The sequence below is a fragment of the Mizuhopecten yessoensis genome, unplaced genomic scaffold (genome assembly GCF_002113885.1).
Source record: "Mizuhopecten yessoensis strain PY_sf001 unplaced genomic scaffold, ASM211388v2 scaffold10901, whole genome shotgun sequence".
NCBI classification, from domain to species: Eukaryota; Metazoa; Mollusca; class Bivalvia; order Pectinida; family Pectinidae; genus Mizuhopecten; species Mizuhopecten yessoensis.
The window spans coordinates 136,642-150,791 of record NW_018408778.1 but is presented as its reverse complement, the minus strand read 5'-3'; the positions used below and the strand labels follow the sequence as shown (position 1 = coordinate 150,791).

At 36.0% G+C, this 14,150-nt stretch overlaps 1 protein-coding gene across 3 annotated transcripts; it reads right to left on the bottom strand.

Annotated features, from left to right (window-relative positions):
* Window positions 1-403: 403 nt before the first annotated feature.
* Window positions 404-14,037, bottom strand: LOC110463408 (SET domain-containing protein 4-like). 3 transcript variants are annotated; one of them, XM_021517986.1, is made up of 5 exons: window positions 13,956-14,037; window positions 5,451-5,574; window positions 2,231-2,648; window positions 1,631-1,805; window positions 404-492 (listed from the first exon to the last, which is right to left on the bottom strand). In XM_021517986.1, the coding sequence occupies exons 2-5, from the start codon at window positions 5,555-5,557 to the stop codon at window positions 404-406; spliced, it is 789 nt and encodes a 262-aa protein (XP_021373661.1). In that variant the 5' UTR covers window positions 5,558-5,574; window positions 13,956-14,037. The 3 variants fall into 3 exon arrangements, with proteins under 3 accessions (XP_021373661.1, XP_021373659.1, XP_021373658.1); XM_021517984.1 differs by having other exon boundaries at window positions 13,761-14,023; XM_021517983.1 differs by having other exon boundaries at window positions 13,777-14,023.
* Window positions 14,038-14,150: the final 113 nt, after the last annotated feature.

Sequence of the window (14,150 nt, the reverse complement as noted above, 5' to 3'; positions counted from 1 at the left end):
ATAGGTTCTTGTTCACCAATATAGGTCCTGGTTTACCACTACTGGCCCTGGTTTACCAATACAGGCCCGTGTATACCAATATTGGCCCTGGTTTACCAATATAGGTTCTGGTTAACCAATACAGGTCCTGGTTTACCAATACAATTGAGTAGTTCTGATTTACCAATATAGGTCCTGATTTAGCAATACAGGCCCTGGTTTACCAATATAGGCCATTGTTTACCAATACAGGCCCTTGTTTACCAATGTAGGTCCTGGTTTACCAATAAAGGTCCTTGTTTGACTGCAGCCATGATTGTATATTGCCTTCTTTATGGTATCTGCTATAGGATCAGTCCTAATACGCATGGCACATGTACTTGTAATTACCAAAACAGTCACACTATTAAATGAAATCCAAAACTTACTTGTCAAAGCAACCATTCTGTAAAACATCCCTTTTCTCTTTAAGGTGTGTATGCTCCATCCTTAAGGCAATATCTAATAATGAATCTGTAATAAATAAAACCAACTTAGCAATGGTCAATATATATTGGAGTGGGGTACTAAGTGAAATTAGTGACTACATTACTGACCTCAACCTCTAGGAACTGGACTGACTTAAGGTGGCTCAATACACTACTTTTTTCGGAAGTACGTCACAAAATTGGACGCTGATGAAGATGTGTTGAGTAACCTTAACACTGCTTGTTTTCCTGATGATGTTAAATAACTACCCATTAGTTACATAACCTTAACACTGCTTGTTTTCCTAATGATGTTAAATAACTACCCATTAATTACATAACCGTCAGGAGAGCGGGCAATGATAATAGCTGGTGACATCATCATCAAGAGAATGATGTTAAATAACAATGACATCAGAAGATAAAGCAGTGTTAAATAGCTAGCATTACAGCTTCAACTCCTGGGCCCGTATTCATGAAACCGTTCTCATGCTCAAGCCAGACTCTGTGCTCAAGCCAAATTTCTTGAAACTCACTTAAATCGCGTCTAACGATAAAAAAATAAATTGTAAATATTAAAAAAACACATCCCGCTTTAGGTTTCTTCATATTTTTTCCCAAATAATTGACAAAATAAGATTTTTTGTATTAACCAAACAAGAAATTTGGCTTGAGCATGAGAACAGTAGCGATCAAGTTTTCTTTGTGAAAAAATAAAAAACAACTTTTAAGAAGCCTTGTAATGTATACAACTTGAATATTGCAAAATTATTTCCACAGGTTGATTAAATTCCTTTTTGAGTATGAGACATCCTTGTTATGAATACATCAAATGAATCACCTGCATTAACATAGTGAGTGGAGACGCGTGTAATGATCTTGTATGATATGTTTGATGTAGTTTACACAGTCTTTCAACACTACACAGTAGATATTTTATTGAAAGGGGAAAGTTTGATAAAAATTAAAACTAGATATTCCAGGAAAGAAAAATTATTGTTCATACCAAGTTGAATAGTTAATGCCCTAGCTAATCCTTATGGCAATCTTGATCTTGAATTGAATCAAATGTAATCAGATACGATAAGCTCTTTTTTGTTCAAATTTTATCTCAGGCAAAATACGACCAAGTAATCAGGATCCTGTGATGCGATTGCAGTACCAACTGACAAAATAACACTTACCAAAACTGAATTCCACAGCGTCATTAGGGTTGTTGGGTAGAACAAACCCATACTCTACTAACAAGTGAGCGTTGTCATGGTTACCGTAGGATATAAACACCTGATCGTACTTCCTGTATGTGTTCTCAGTCTGGATCTCATAGCAATTACTGTTTACATTGAAAGCTGCAGTTATCTGAAAGCAGACAATATTTTATGATTAAAAGGGGCAATCTCAGTGCAGATGCCATTTGCAAAACTGATACAAGGTGAACAGTGAAAAACATTGTTTATACATCAGTACCAGGAAAAGGATTGGGAAAGAATTGAACGACCAGAATATTTGTAGCTTATAACCTGTAGACAACTGGAATTAAAGCTACCTCACCACCCAATCCAGTCCTGCAACTCAACAAACACTAATTCATGATAAGATATATATTACCGTCCCTTTGATGTTTCTACCTATTGTTCTATAGATTTATGTGTTCAGGGAACACCCCATAATCAGGATCCTGTGATTCGATTGCATATATATAAAGAAAATCAGCTTTTATCGAATGAAAATCTATATTGTCATCTGTGATCTGTATTTCAGCAGATTACGTGATCTGGACTTACATTAGCATCATATGAATGGTTAAGCAGGTCCAGGAATGGTGCCAGGGCTAGGTGGTTCCCGTCAGCCAGGAATTCTTCACACAAGTTGTGTTTATAGTACACAGATCTAGTGTTGACAGAATACCAAGCCCACAAAAAATCTGGAAGTGTTATAACTGGTGCTAACTCAGGCCAGCAGGACCTGATAAAGTCTGTAACCAACTTAAATGCTGTGTGTACTTTTGAGATCTCTGTTGAGGCTCGTGACCTTACAGTTTTGGGTAGGAGATTCAGTTCAGTCTCGGAGAAAAAGGAAGGTGTAGTGTACTTCTTAGGTAATATGTTGATGTAAGGATACCAGAATGATGATTCATGTTTTGCTTTTTCAGCTAATAGAAAAATTGACATAGCTTGTTGAGAAGATAACCGTTTGTCCCATCTGAAACACAAATAATCAGAATTTATGAATTTGAACATAATGATCGTTATTATTGTAATGGATGCGTGCCTACAGTTCGTTACCAAGTTTTATCTTGGACCCAGTAACTGTTGTAACAAATAAATGCCGACAATATATACCAAATAATGGCCATCTATCTGACTCAAATAACTATTACCTAATGATTCAACAAACTACTGCCTCAAATCACTACTGCCTAAACTACACCCGGTAGACATTTTACAACTAAAACACTGTATCACAATATATCCATCACCCTGTATCAACAGTAAGTAGCGCCTTACTGCAACACCCGTGACTGTGTACACCCTTTACCGCGACACACCTCGACCACGTCACCCTTTACCGCCACTACCTTTTGAACAAATCACCCTAGATGCCTTGGTAAACTCTGAAGTATTGGTACAACCTGTGTCTTGGTACCTGTCACTCTGTATCTATCAAAAGTATGTCGCCCTGTACTGCTATACCCTGTGACTATGTGCACTACCCAGTAATACAATTTATTTTGACATAAACTATAAAGAAGTACAGTGGAACCCTAGCTTATGCAGCTTAAGGCCCAAACTTATTAAGCTTTGTCATTGCTTACCGTTTTAGGGGTGTTCGATCGCCATAGTAAGAGAGAGCTTTTCATCTGATGGAACCTCTACTTATGTACCTAGCCATCTAATGAAATGCCTTCTTTTATTAGCCAATAAAAACTACTCTTACTTCCAAAAGAAATAACTAGAGCAAATCTATACTATACATGTAGATCATTTATTGAACAATGCAATTACCAAAGAATCAATCGCTTCATTATTCAGGATCATGTCAGAAAATGTAAATTTGTGATCATTTAAGTTAAAGGGTACCAACAAGTTAATCTATAATATTACCACTGTCACGTGTGTGAAATATTTGTTTAAGACATTTGGAAAAGATGTATTCCATAAAAATCATGTTGTAATGCTTTTTACAAAGTTATAGCTGTTCAAAATTTGAATGTAATGAAATAGATATAATAAAAAATAGAACACAGAAAAACTGCAGGGGTCATACTCAGGTTCTTTCCATTGCAAGACATTCACTTTACCAATGTTGCCATATAGTAACTTTAATGGCACAGCATCAAAAAGAGTGTCCAATTTATGGGTGACAAAGCTTGAGAAAAAGGGAAACCATGACATGAACACTGAAGATACATGACATGACAGAACGTTATAATCTAATCAAGGAAAAATTGTTTTGGCATTTTTCTATAGAAGGGAAATTTTCTCCAATCAAAAAAAGAACTCTTCACTGTTATAACTGATACAGTGGTACCCTTGACCTTAAAGGATCATTCTGGGGAGGTTGGGTGGGGCAGTGGATAACGCACTCGCCTTCACCAAGGCGGGCGGGGTACGATTTCCTGATCGGACGTGTATAGGTATGGGGTGACCTGCCCGACTACGTGGGTTTTCTCCAGGCACTCAGGTTTCTTCCCATATTAAGATCCCTGCGCGCTAACCTCCAGGCCAACAAGAGTCGTTTATGTAAGTTGTAATGTTTCATTATTGTTGTAAAATAAATGAAGTATATTTATACATCATTTTGGTAAATTCCATGACTATCTAGGATCAAATTAACAAGTATTCTATGAGGAATGCTAAAGCAATACATGTCCCATACCAAACAATACATGTCCCATACCAAACAATACAAATATGAAAGGTAATGAAGTGATATTAATAGATGCCTGTCAATCAATTCTGCCTTTGTTTATGATAATGTTGATGTTTCAGCAGTTGAATAAAGGATATAATTGTATAAGTTTTTAGTGACTTACAACAACCATATAAACATTTTTTCTGTTGTAGATGTTGAGAAATATAAATATTGTTTTTCTTCTATCGACCAGCAGGTTTAACGGGGTGAAAGTATCCCGGTATACAGTAGTGGTTTCCCTTCATATCCCGCTAAAAAGTTTTGACAATGATAATTGTTGAAACAAAAACTAATCTTGCCTATGGTGAATTGTGACCCCTTGTGAAGTATGCATGGTGCTGTCACTTTCCTGGATATCATGGGATTTACTTTATCAGGTAATAACAACAGATCCTAGAAGGATCTTGGTGCCAACAATCAAAGTACAATGTATCTTTATCAGATCTACAAAAGATGATCTTTTACTTTCTTTGCTCTTCATTTTTCTTACTATTACCCAATCCTATGTTGAAAATCCTGAATAAGAAACTTGTACATTAAATTAAGCCTTGCAATGTCATATGTATTTTGCCACTATGGCAACAGTAATTGTATAAGAATATAAACCAATGTGTTTTTCCAGTCAGTTTCAAAACTAAACATGCACAACCATTGACCAAAGAGAACGTACATATGAAATTTGAGAAAGATGATCTCTTTAGGGCTTTCTGAGAAATAGAGATAACAATCCTTAACTGTCAAATCCAAGATGGCCACCGGTCGGCCATTTTGTTTATCTTATCAGCCTCAATAGTAAGCTTCTGCAGCTAGTGACTGAAGGGAACTTTCTGAGAAATAATGATAACAAGAATAGTTTAAGGACGGACAGACCACGGACAAAGGGCAAGTTATATAGCCCACTTTCTGATGATGGTTGGCTAAAAATTGGAGAAAACACAAAATGATATGCTTGTCACACAATTAGGTCACTTTATCCTTTCAAGCTAAAACATATTTTTACACTGGAGGATACAGTTGCGGAAAAAAATTATATCAAAGGAGATTTACTTAAAAGAAAAATTGACAACATTTACAGTAAAACTTGCTCACTTCCTAATATGACCTCTGAGACTTGTTAACACAGTGTGTGGAGTGATGAGGAGATGATGTGGGATAGATACAATGATGCTGCCTGGAGTGATGGGCTGGTGGGTCATCAAACCTCTACCAGTATCTGTGTGGAAAAACAGAGATATTAGAGACAGCATACTAACTTTTACACAATGTATATAACACTATGAACCAGTACAAAATAATAATAATAATAATAATTTGAGGTTCTTATATACCGCTTTATCACAACCTAGTTCATAGGTCGTCTCAAAGCGGTTCACAAATTATTATCCATGGTTAAAGGGCCTTGACAACCAGCCAATTTCTTTCTCAACTCCCGGTGCTGCCATTTCCGCGCTCACAGCTAGCATTTTACAATCCTAGCACTGCCCAACCACGTACTCATTTACAGCTGAGTAGACTGGAACAAGCAAAGTAAAGTATCTTGCTCAAAGATACAACCGGTGCCGTGCCTTGACTCGAACCCGCAACCCTTTGGTCACGAGCCCCGCATCCTACCACTAGACTACCGTGCCTCCAACAAATATACAACTGGAGATAAGAACACTGAGAGGAAGAGAATTAAGATAGACTTGAAAACTAGTTTTTTAAATAAGCAAGTATTTTAACATGAGACACTGTAAAATAAACCTAAAACAAAATAAGAGTATTACATACAAAGATTAAGTGATCTTTAAAAAATAAACATTCAAATCAGCTCTATTTGACCAAAGGAGAAATACGAATCTACATGTAATGACAGGTACAGCAATTTAATAAAGTTTAACTGTAGTCTAGTCTGCAAACCAGAATTTATCTCAGCATATTTTATTCTATTTTTTATTTTATTTTATAATACAATGGTAAACATTTCATACATTATCATCGTAGATCTAGAGGAACAAAATAGCAAGATTGTTTAAAAATCTGCATTGCTGTCTGAATTTCCTTGTGAGCTTACTCGCTGTTACCACAACGATGGATAGCCAGCACAGGCTCGTTCTATTGCCTTATTCTCTTTACTATTTATTTCTTGATCCTTGTACATCTGGTTGCATGATATGTTTGTCTGCAAAGATGTGGCAGTTATACCAGTAGGTCGTCCATGTCTAAGCAGTTTATTGCTTCATTGTCCATTTTTCAGGTTTTAATGCTTTAATCAAACAAAATTTGCCATTTGGTCTATTCTCTTTGAAATTGTTTGTAAAGCTTTCTCTCTTAATAATACAGCAATGCATTTCTGGATAGCATCTCTTAATGTTTCTGGATATTTAATATTTTAATCTATACCCTGCTGACTATAATTTATCTACTAACTAGATTATTTGAGTTCTGTCATGGACTTTTGTAATCTACTCCATTATTCTGTTAAGTAAAATTTATTTATACCAAACAGATTTTACTAACAATAGAGTTTAACCGACTCTTATTAAGAAGTCTATACCAGCTACATTGTATACTCTACTTACTAGAGTTTATCTAAGTTCCATTTAGTTAAGTTAGTTAACCATCATGAACAAGGAAAAAATTACTAAAGCCCCTTTTGCTGTACCCAGCTAGCAGTCAGACGTTGGTCAAATGTTGGGCCAATGTAACACCAAACATTGGTCCAAACATACGACAACCAGTGTTGGCTCGACATACGTTTGTCCACCGTAGTGAAGTTGGCTCGACGTCGGAGCTAAGCGTTGGTTAAATGACAGGTAACGTTGGGCCAACGCTGGCTCAACACTTAATTCTGATGTTGGCCCAACATTCTGTTAACGCATGTAATATAACGTTGGGCTAACGTCAGTACATCGGTTGTCTAATGTCGGGTACTGCATCTGGTGCAGTATTGTAAAGTTGGGCCAACGTCATTACATCGGTAGACCAATGTCAGGTACCAACTCAAGTACAACAGTGGTCACAAGTTGGTACTATACCTTTTGTAAAGGAAATGTAACACTGCATGGCTACAATTAACAAATGTCGGAATGATGTTATTATAATAATTATAATAATAATACTGGACGCAGGCAATATGCCTATATATCCAGATCTGGAATATCGTCAGACACTATGCTGACGCCCCAGCAATGAATAAGTTCATTATTGTCTATCTCATGGTTATAGAAACAATCAGGTTGTCCCCAATACTTATCCAGACGGGATATTACCCTTTTCCCTGCATGTACATTTTGTCAATCTTTCCGTCCTCACTTGTTGATGATCAATAAAGGAAGAAACACAAAGGGTAAGTATTTCGTTATGACACACCGATAATAAATTTACAAGTTCAATTCATTTAATGATAATCGAATAGTTTTGCATGAAGCAAATCCATATTTTTAGTTTGGTGAAACAAAATACTTGCACAATGTCAGCAATTCAAACAATGATATTAAAGTAACAGGAATGGCTTCTTTTGAATAAGTATTTATTTAGCCGCTGTTGTATGAGAAACACAGGCTCCTGGCTGCCATCTCCTGTTAAGCAACTTCGTGTGCACCTGAAACATACAAAATATTAAAATCATGAGTATTACTTTTAACTGATTTACCTCAATATTCTGCAGTTTAAACAACAAGAATTGTGATAATGATTTATCAAACAGTAGGATCATTACCATATAGCCTACATAGTATACTATGATTTGACTTCAATTTCAAAGAATTTCACAATCATGGAAAATTTTAACAAATTTGGATGAAAAATGAGGTCCCTTTCTACATGCACTAAACTAGTTAACTCATTCACCCCTGAAGACACATTTGAACTCTTCCATATCAAAGGATGGAAAAGTTCATTATGAAATTTCAGGGATGAATGAGTTAATCAACAGTGATGTACGTAAACAAAAATGATATAAATAAAATAAATAGAAATATCAGTATGGTACATGTAGCATATTGTTTACAGTATATGTTTAAATATTAGATTTATTCTTAAAGTATTAAATATTTCGATGATTTATATTATATAAATATATATTGATGGGATATATAGACGTATATATTGTTGTTAAACCTGAAGAGCCCTGTGAAGGGTGAAAGCAGCTAGTTTTTTTAGTCGGTCGTTAGATCTTATTTTTTCTATACCGGTATTGCTCTTTTGAAATAAACCTGAAGAGACCTAGGTGTGAAGGGTGAAAGCAGCTAGTTTTTTTAGTCGGTTGTTAGATCTTATTTTTTCTATACCGGTATTGCTCTTTTGAAATAAACCTGAAGAGACCTAGGTGTGAAGGGTGAAAGCAGCTAGATTTTTGGTCGGTCGTTAGATCTTATTTTTCTATATATTTATGTGATATATAGAAATTATACCAAATACATGTATCATGTTATGTTTCAATGAGTGCCGCGATTTTGACTCACATATGATGATTATATATACATATACCAACCGATATTTTTCATAGATTATGTGTATAATAAAATAGGATAGGTATGAAATGTATTTATGTAATCACAAACATATACAAAATTTCACACTATTATCTTATGAGTATAAGCAGATCGCGTGCATTAAATGTTTAATCCAGAAATACAGTGTAATTCACCTTCTAGTAGTAAGCATATTTTACTTTAAATAACAGTTAGTTACATGCAGACTGATAAAGAATATGAACAAAACGCATGACAACATATCTAGAGCATACTTACTTGGAATAATAGTCTTTTTGCAGCTTTGAAATACGACAAGTTTGTGTCCAGCATCAATTGCAAACAAAGGAGATGTATTTGGCAGAAACCGTTGACCCCCATTCAAAATCAGCAAGGATATATGTGCTGACCGTAGCTATATTTACGTGAGATAAGGGGATTTGCCGTCATATGTGCAATGTTTTGTGCATGGCAAATATTGGCATGATTTTTTAAAACATTCCTTATTCAAATTAACTTCGAAAAAAAATTCATATTAGAACTCCACGTTTGAATTAAATTCAGTTCAAATGTCTAGTTGTTGGCAATGCGTCGGCCCAACGTTGTAGAAAAACGCCAGCTTCAAACGAAATATATGCACTGTGTTATCGCATAAAAAATTGCAATGGTGTCAGTCCAACGCTGTAGTTATCTTTGTCGAACTGACCATGGCCCAACTGATGTTATAGAAAACAATATGTCGGCCCAACCAGGCACCGACATTATAGAAAACAATATGTCTGCCAACCAGGCACCGACATTTTAGAAAACAATGTCGGCCCAATGTGGCACCAATGTTGTGAAATACCAAATTTAAATAAAATACAGCAATGTATAAATTAATGTTCTGCAACGGTATCGCTCCATGCCTGTTGTATCAACTTCATTTTAAATGACCAGGTATATTAACGTTTTGTTGTCGGCCCAACGTGGTTCCGCCATTGTAGAAAACAATGTGCCGCCCAACGTTGCATGAATGTTATAGAAAAACAATGTCGGTTCAACGTGATACCAATGGTATAGAAAACAATGTCGGTTCGACGTGATACCAATGGTATAGAAAAACAATGTCGGTTCAATGTGATACCAATGGTATAGAAAAAAATGTCAGTTTAACGTGATACCGATGATATAGAAAAACAATGTCGGTTCAACGTGATACCAATGGTATAGAAAACAATGTTGGTTCAACGTGATACCAATGGTATAGAAAAACAATGTCGGTTCAATGTGATACCAATGGTATAGAAAAACATGTCAGTTTAACGTGATACCGATGATATAGAAAAACAATGTCGGTTCAACGTGATACCAATGGTATAGAAAACAATGTTGGTTCAACGTGATACCAATGGTATAGAAAAACAATGTCGGTTCAATGTGATACCGATGGTATAGAAAAAAATGTCAGTTCAACGTGATACCGATGATATAGAAAAACAATGTCGGTTCAACGTGATACCAATTGTATAGAAAACAATGTTGGTTCAACGTGATACCGATGGTATAGAAAACAATGTTGGTTCAACGTGATACCGATGGTATAGAGAACAATGTTGGTTCAACGTGATCCCAATGGTATAGAAAACAATGTTGGTTCAACGTGATACCGATGGTATAGAAAACAATGTTGGTTCAACGTGATACCGATGGTATAGAAAACAATGTCGGTTCAACGTGGTAACAATGGTATAGAAAACAATGTCGGTTCAACGTGGTAACAATGGTATAGAAAACAATGTCGGTTCAACGTGGTAACAATGGTATAGAAAACAATGTCGGTTCAACGTGGTAACAATGGTATAGAAAACAATGTCGGTTCAACGTGGTAACAATGGTATAGAAAACAATGTCGGTTCAACGTGGTAACAATGGTATAGAAAACAATGTCGGTTCAACGTGGTAACAATGGTATAGAAAACAATGTCGGTTCAACGTGGTAACAATGGTATAGAAAACAATGTCGGTTCAACGTGGTAACAATGGTATAGAAAACAATGTCGGTTCAACGTGATGCTGATGGTATTGAAAAACAATGTCGGTTCAACGTGATACCAATGGTATAGAAAATAATGTCAGTTCAACGTAATACCGATTATATAGAAAAACAATGTCGGTTCAACGTGATACCAATGGTATAGAAAACAATGTCGGTTCAATGTGATACCAATGGTATCGAAAATAATGTCAGTTCAACGTGATACCGATGATATAGAAAAACAATGTCGGTTCAACGTGATGCCAATGGTATAGAAAACAATGTCGGTTCAACATGATACCAATGGTATAGAAAAACAATGTCAGTTCAACGTGATACCGATGGTATGGAAAAACAATGTCGGTTCGACGTGATACCAATGGTATAGAAAAACAATGTTGGTTCAACGTGATACCAATGGTATAGAAAAAAATGTCGGTTCAACGTGATACCATCGGTATCACGTTGAACTGACATTGTTTTCTATACCATTGTTATCCCGTTGAACCGACATTGTTTTCTATACCATAGGTATCACGTTGAACCGACATTGTTTTCTATCCCATCGGTATCACGTTGAACCAACATTGTTTTCTATACCATTGGTATAGAAAACAATGTCGGTTCAACGTGATACCAATGGTATAGAAAACAATGTCGGTTCACCATGATACCAATGGTATAGAAAAACAATGTCAGTTCAATGTGATACCGATGGTATAGAAAACAATGTCGGTTCAACGTGATACCAATGGTATAGAAAACAATGTCGGTTCAACGTGATACCAATGGTATAGAAAACAATGTCGGTTCAACGTGATACCGATGGTATAGAAAAACAATGTCGGTTCAATGTGATACCAATGGTATTGAAAAAAATGTCGGTTCAACGTGATACCGATGGTATGGAAAAACAATGTCGGTTCAACGTGATAACAATGGAATAGAAAACAATGTCGGTTCAACATGATAACAATGGTATAGAAAACAATGTCGGGTCAACATGATACCGATGGTATAGAAAACAATATGTCGGCCCAATGTCGGTTCAATGTGATACCAATGGTATTGAAAAAAATGTCGGTTCAACGTGATACCGATGATATAGAAAAACAATGTCGGTTCAACGTGATCCCAACGGTTCAACGAGATACCAATGGTATGGAAAAACAATGTTGGTTCAATGTGATACCAATGGTATAGAAAAACAATGTTGGTTCAACGTGATACCGATGGTATAAAAAACAATGTCGGATCAAAGTGATAACAATGGTATAGAAAACAATGTCGGTTAAACATGATACCGATGGTATAGAAAACAATATGTCAGCCCAACGGGATACTGATGGTATAGAAAACAATACGTCGGCCCAATGCAGGATCGATGTTGTAGAAAACAATCTCGGTTCAAGGTGATACTGATGGTATAGAAAACAATACGGGTTCAACGTGATACCGATGGTATAGAAACCAATGTCGGTTCAACGTGATACCGATGGTATGGAAAAACAATGTCGGTTCAACGTGATACTGATGGTATAGAAAACAGTATGTCGGCCCAACGTGATACTGATGGTATAGAAAAACAATGTCGGTTCAACATGATACCAATGGTATAGAAACCAATGTCGGTTCAACGTGATACCAATGGTATAGAAAACATTGTCGGTTCAACGTGATAACAATGGGATAGAAAACAATGTCGGTTCAACGTGATCCCAACGGTTCAACGAGATACCAATGGTATGGAAAAACAATGTTGGTTCAATGTGATACCAATGGTATAGAAAAAAATGTCGGTTCAACGTGATACCGATGATATAGAAAAACAATGTCGGTTCAACGTGATAACAATGGAATAGAAAACAATGTCGGTTCAACATGATAACAATGGTATAGAAAACAATGTCAGTTCAACGTGATACCAATGGTATAGAAAAACAATGTCGGTTCAACATGATACCGATGGTATAGAAAACAATATGTCAGCCCAACGGGATACTGATGGTATAGAAAACAATACGTCGGCCCAATGCAGTATCGATGTTGTAGAAAACAATCTCGGTTCAACGTGATACTGATGGTATAGAAAACAATATGTCGGCCCAACGTGATACTGATGGTATAGAAAACAATACGTCGGCCCAATGCAGTATCGATGTTGTAGAAAACAATGTGTCGTCTCAATGTGGAACCAATGATTATGAATCACAGCTTTAAAATGAAATATATTACACTGTAAAATATGTAACAATGTCATTCCAACGCTGTAATACCCCTATTAAACCGACCATTAAGTTTATATTTTATTCAAATGCTTTTCAGCCCAACGTGGTCCCGACGATGCAGAAAGCAATATATCGGCCCAACATGGTACCAACTTTTTAAATCGCCAACTTTAAACGAATTATATTATATAAAATTGTTAGTTATGATGCAACTGTGTTGGTCCATTGATGTATGAACGTTTGTTAAACCGACCATGTCATTTTTATTTTATTCAGACATCGCTTAATGTCAGCCCAACCTTGTACCAACGTTGTAAACCCGACATTTCAAAATAATGTTGATGATAAAGAAACACATATATCGAGCCTATTTTGAAAATTGAACGAAGTAGCATCTTTGATATTTGCATGCTATTGGTTGTATTTCAACTGTTGCGCCAATGTTGGCTAACGTTGCAAATTATACTGTCCTTAAACTGTCGTTTTCGTATGTTGGACCAATTTTGCAAATGCGTTTGCGACCTTGCTGACCGACCGGGACTTTAGCCCAACGTACCTTTGCTAAGCTGGGGTATTAGTATTTTTAAATGTCATTACTATTTAAACAGTTATATTAGGAACTATATTTCCTTGAAATACATTCAATTTCAGTTCTAATAAAACATCAAATTAAAAAAGAATTCTCTGATATTTAACAGACTAAAATAGAAGTTCACTCTGAAAAACGGCCGAGCTCAAGAAAGGATGCTTTGGGACAAATTGGTTTCTTTTCATCCACTGGCACAATGCAATATATTCTTGGTTGATATATGGGATCGGTGATGATTTCTCCTTTCTTCTCCGTATTCGTAATGTACGACTGGCTTTGCTTTGATTACTAGCCATGTAGTCATACCATCAAATGTACAAATCTAGGAGTAGCTATAACACTTCATAGGTTCATGTTGACATGTTGACATCAATCACATGGCTAACACATGCCGGAAGTTGACAAAGTGAAACTATACGAGACTCGAAGTAATTACTTTCATATCCAAGAATACGTTTTCTCTTTCGCATTTTTTTTAAATTTCCCATATCCTATTTGAAA

Excerpts from the sequence above, each read along its gene's own strand:
- LOC110463408 (XM_021517983.1), bottom strand. The coding sequence starts at position 13,945 with ATGGCTAGTAATCAAAGCAAAGCCAGTCGTACATTACGAATACGGAGA. Across the intron at positions 5,575-13,776 it reads GAGCTCGGCCGTTTTTCAGA|ATACTGGTAGAGGTTTGATG; the intron begins GTGAACTTCTAT and ends TTTTCCACACAG. Across the intron at positions 493-1,630 it reads CGCTGTGGAATTCAGTTTTG|ATTCATTATTAGATATTGCC; the intron begins GTAAGTGTTATT and ends TATTTATTACAG.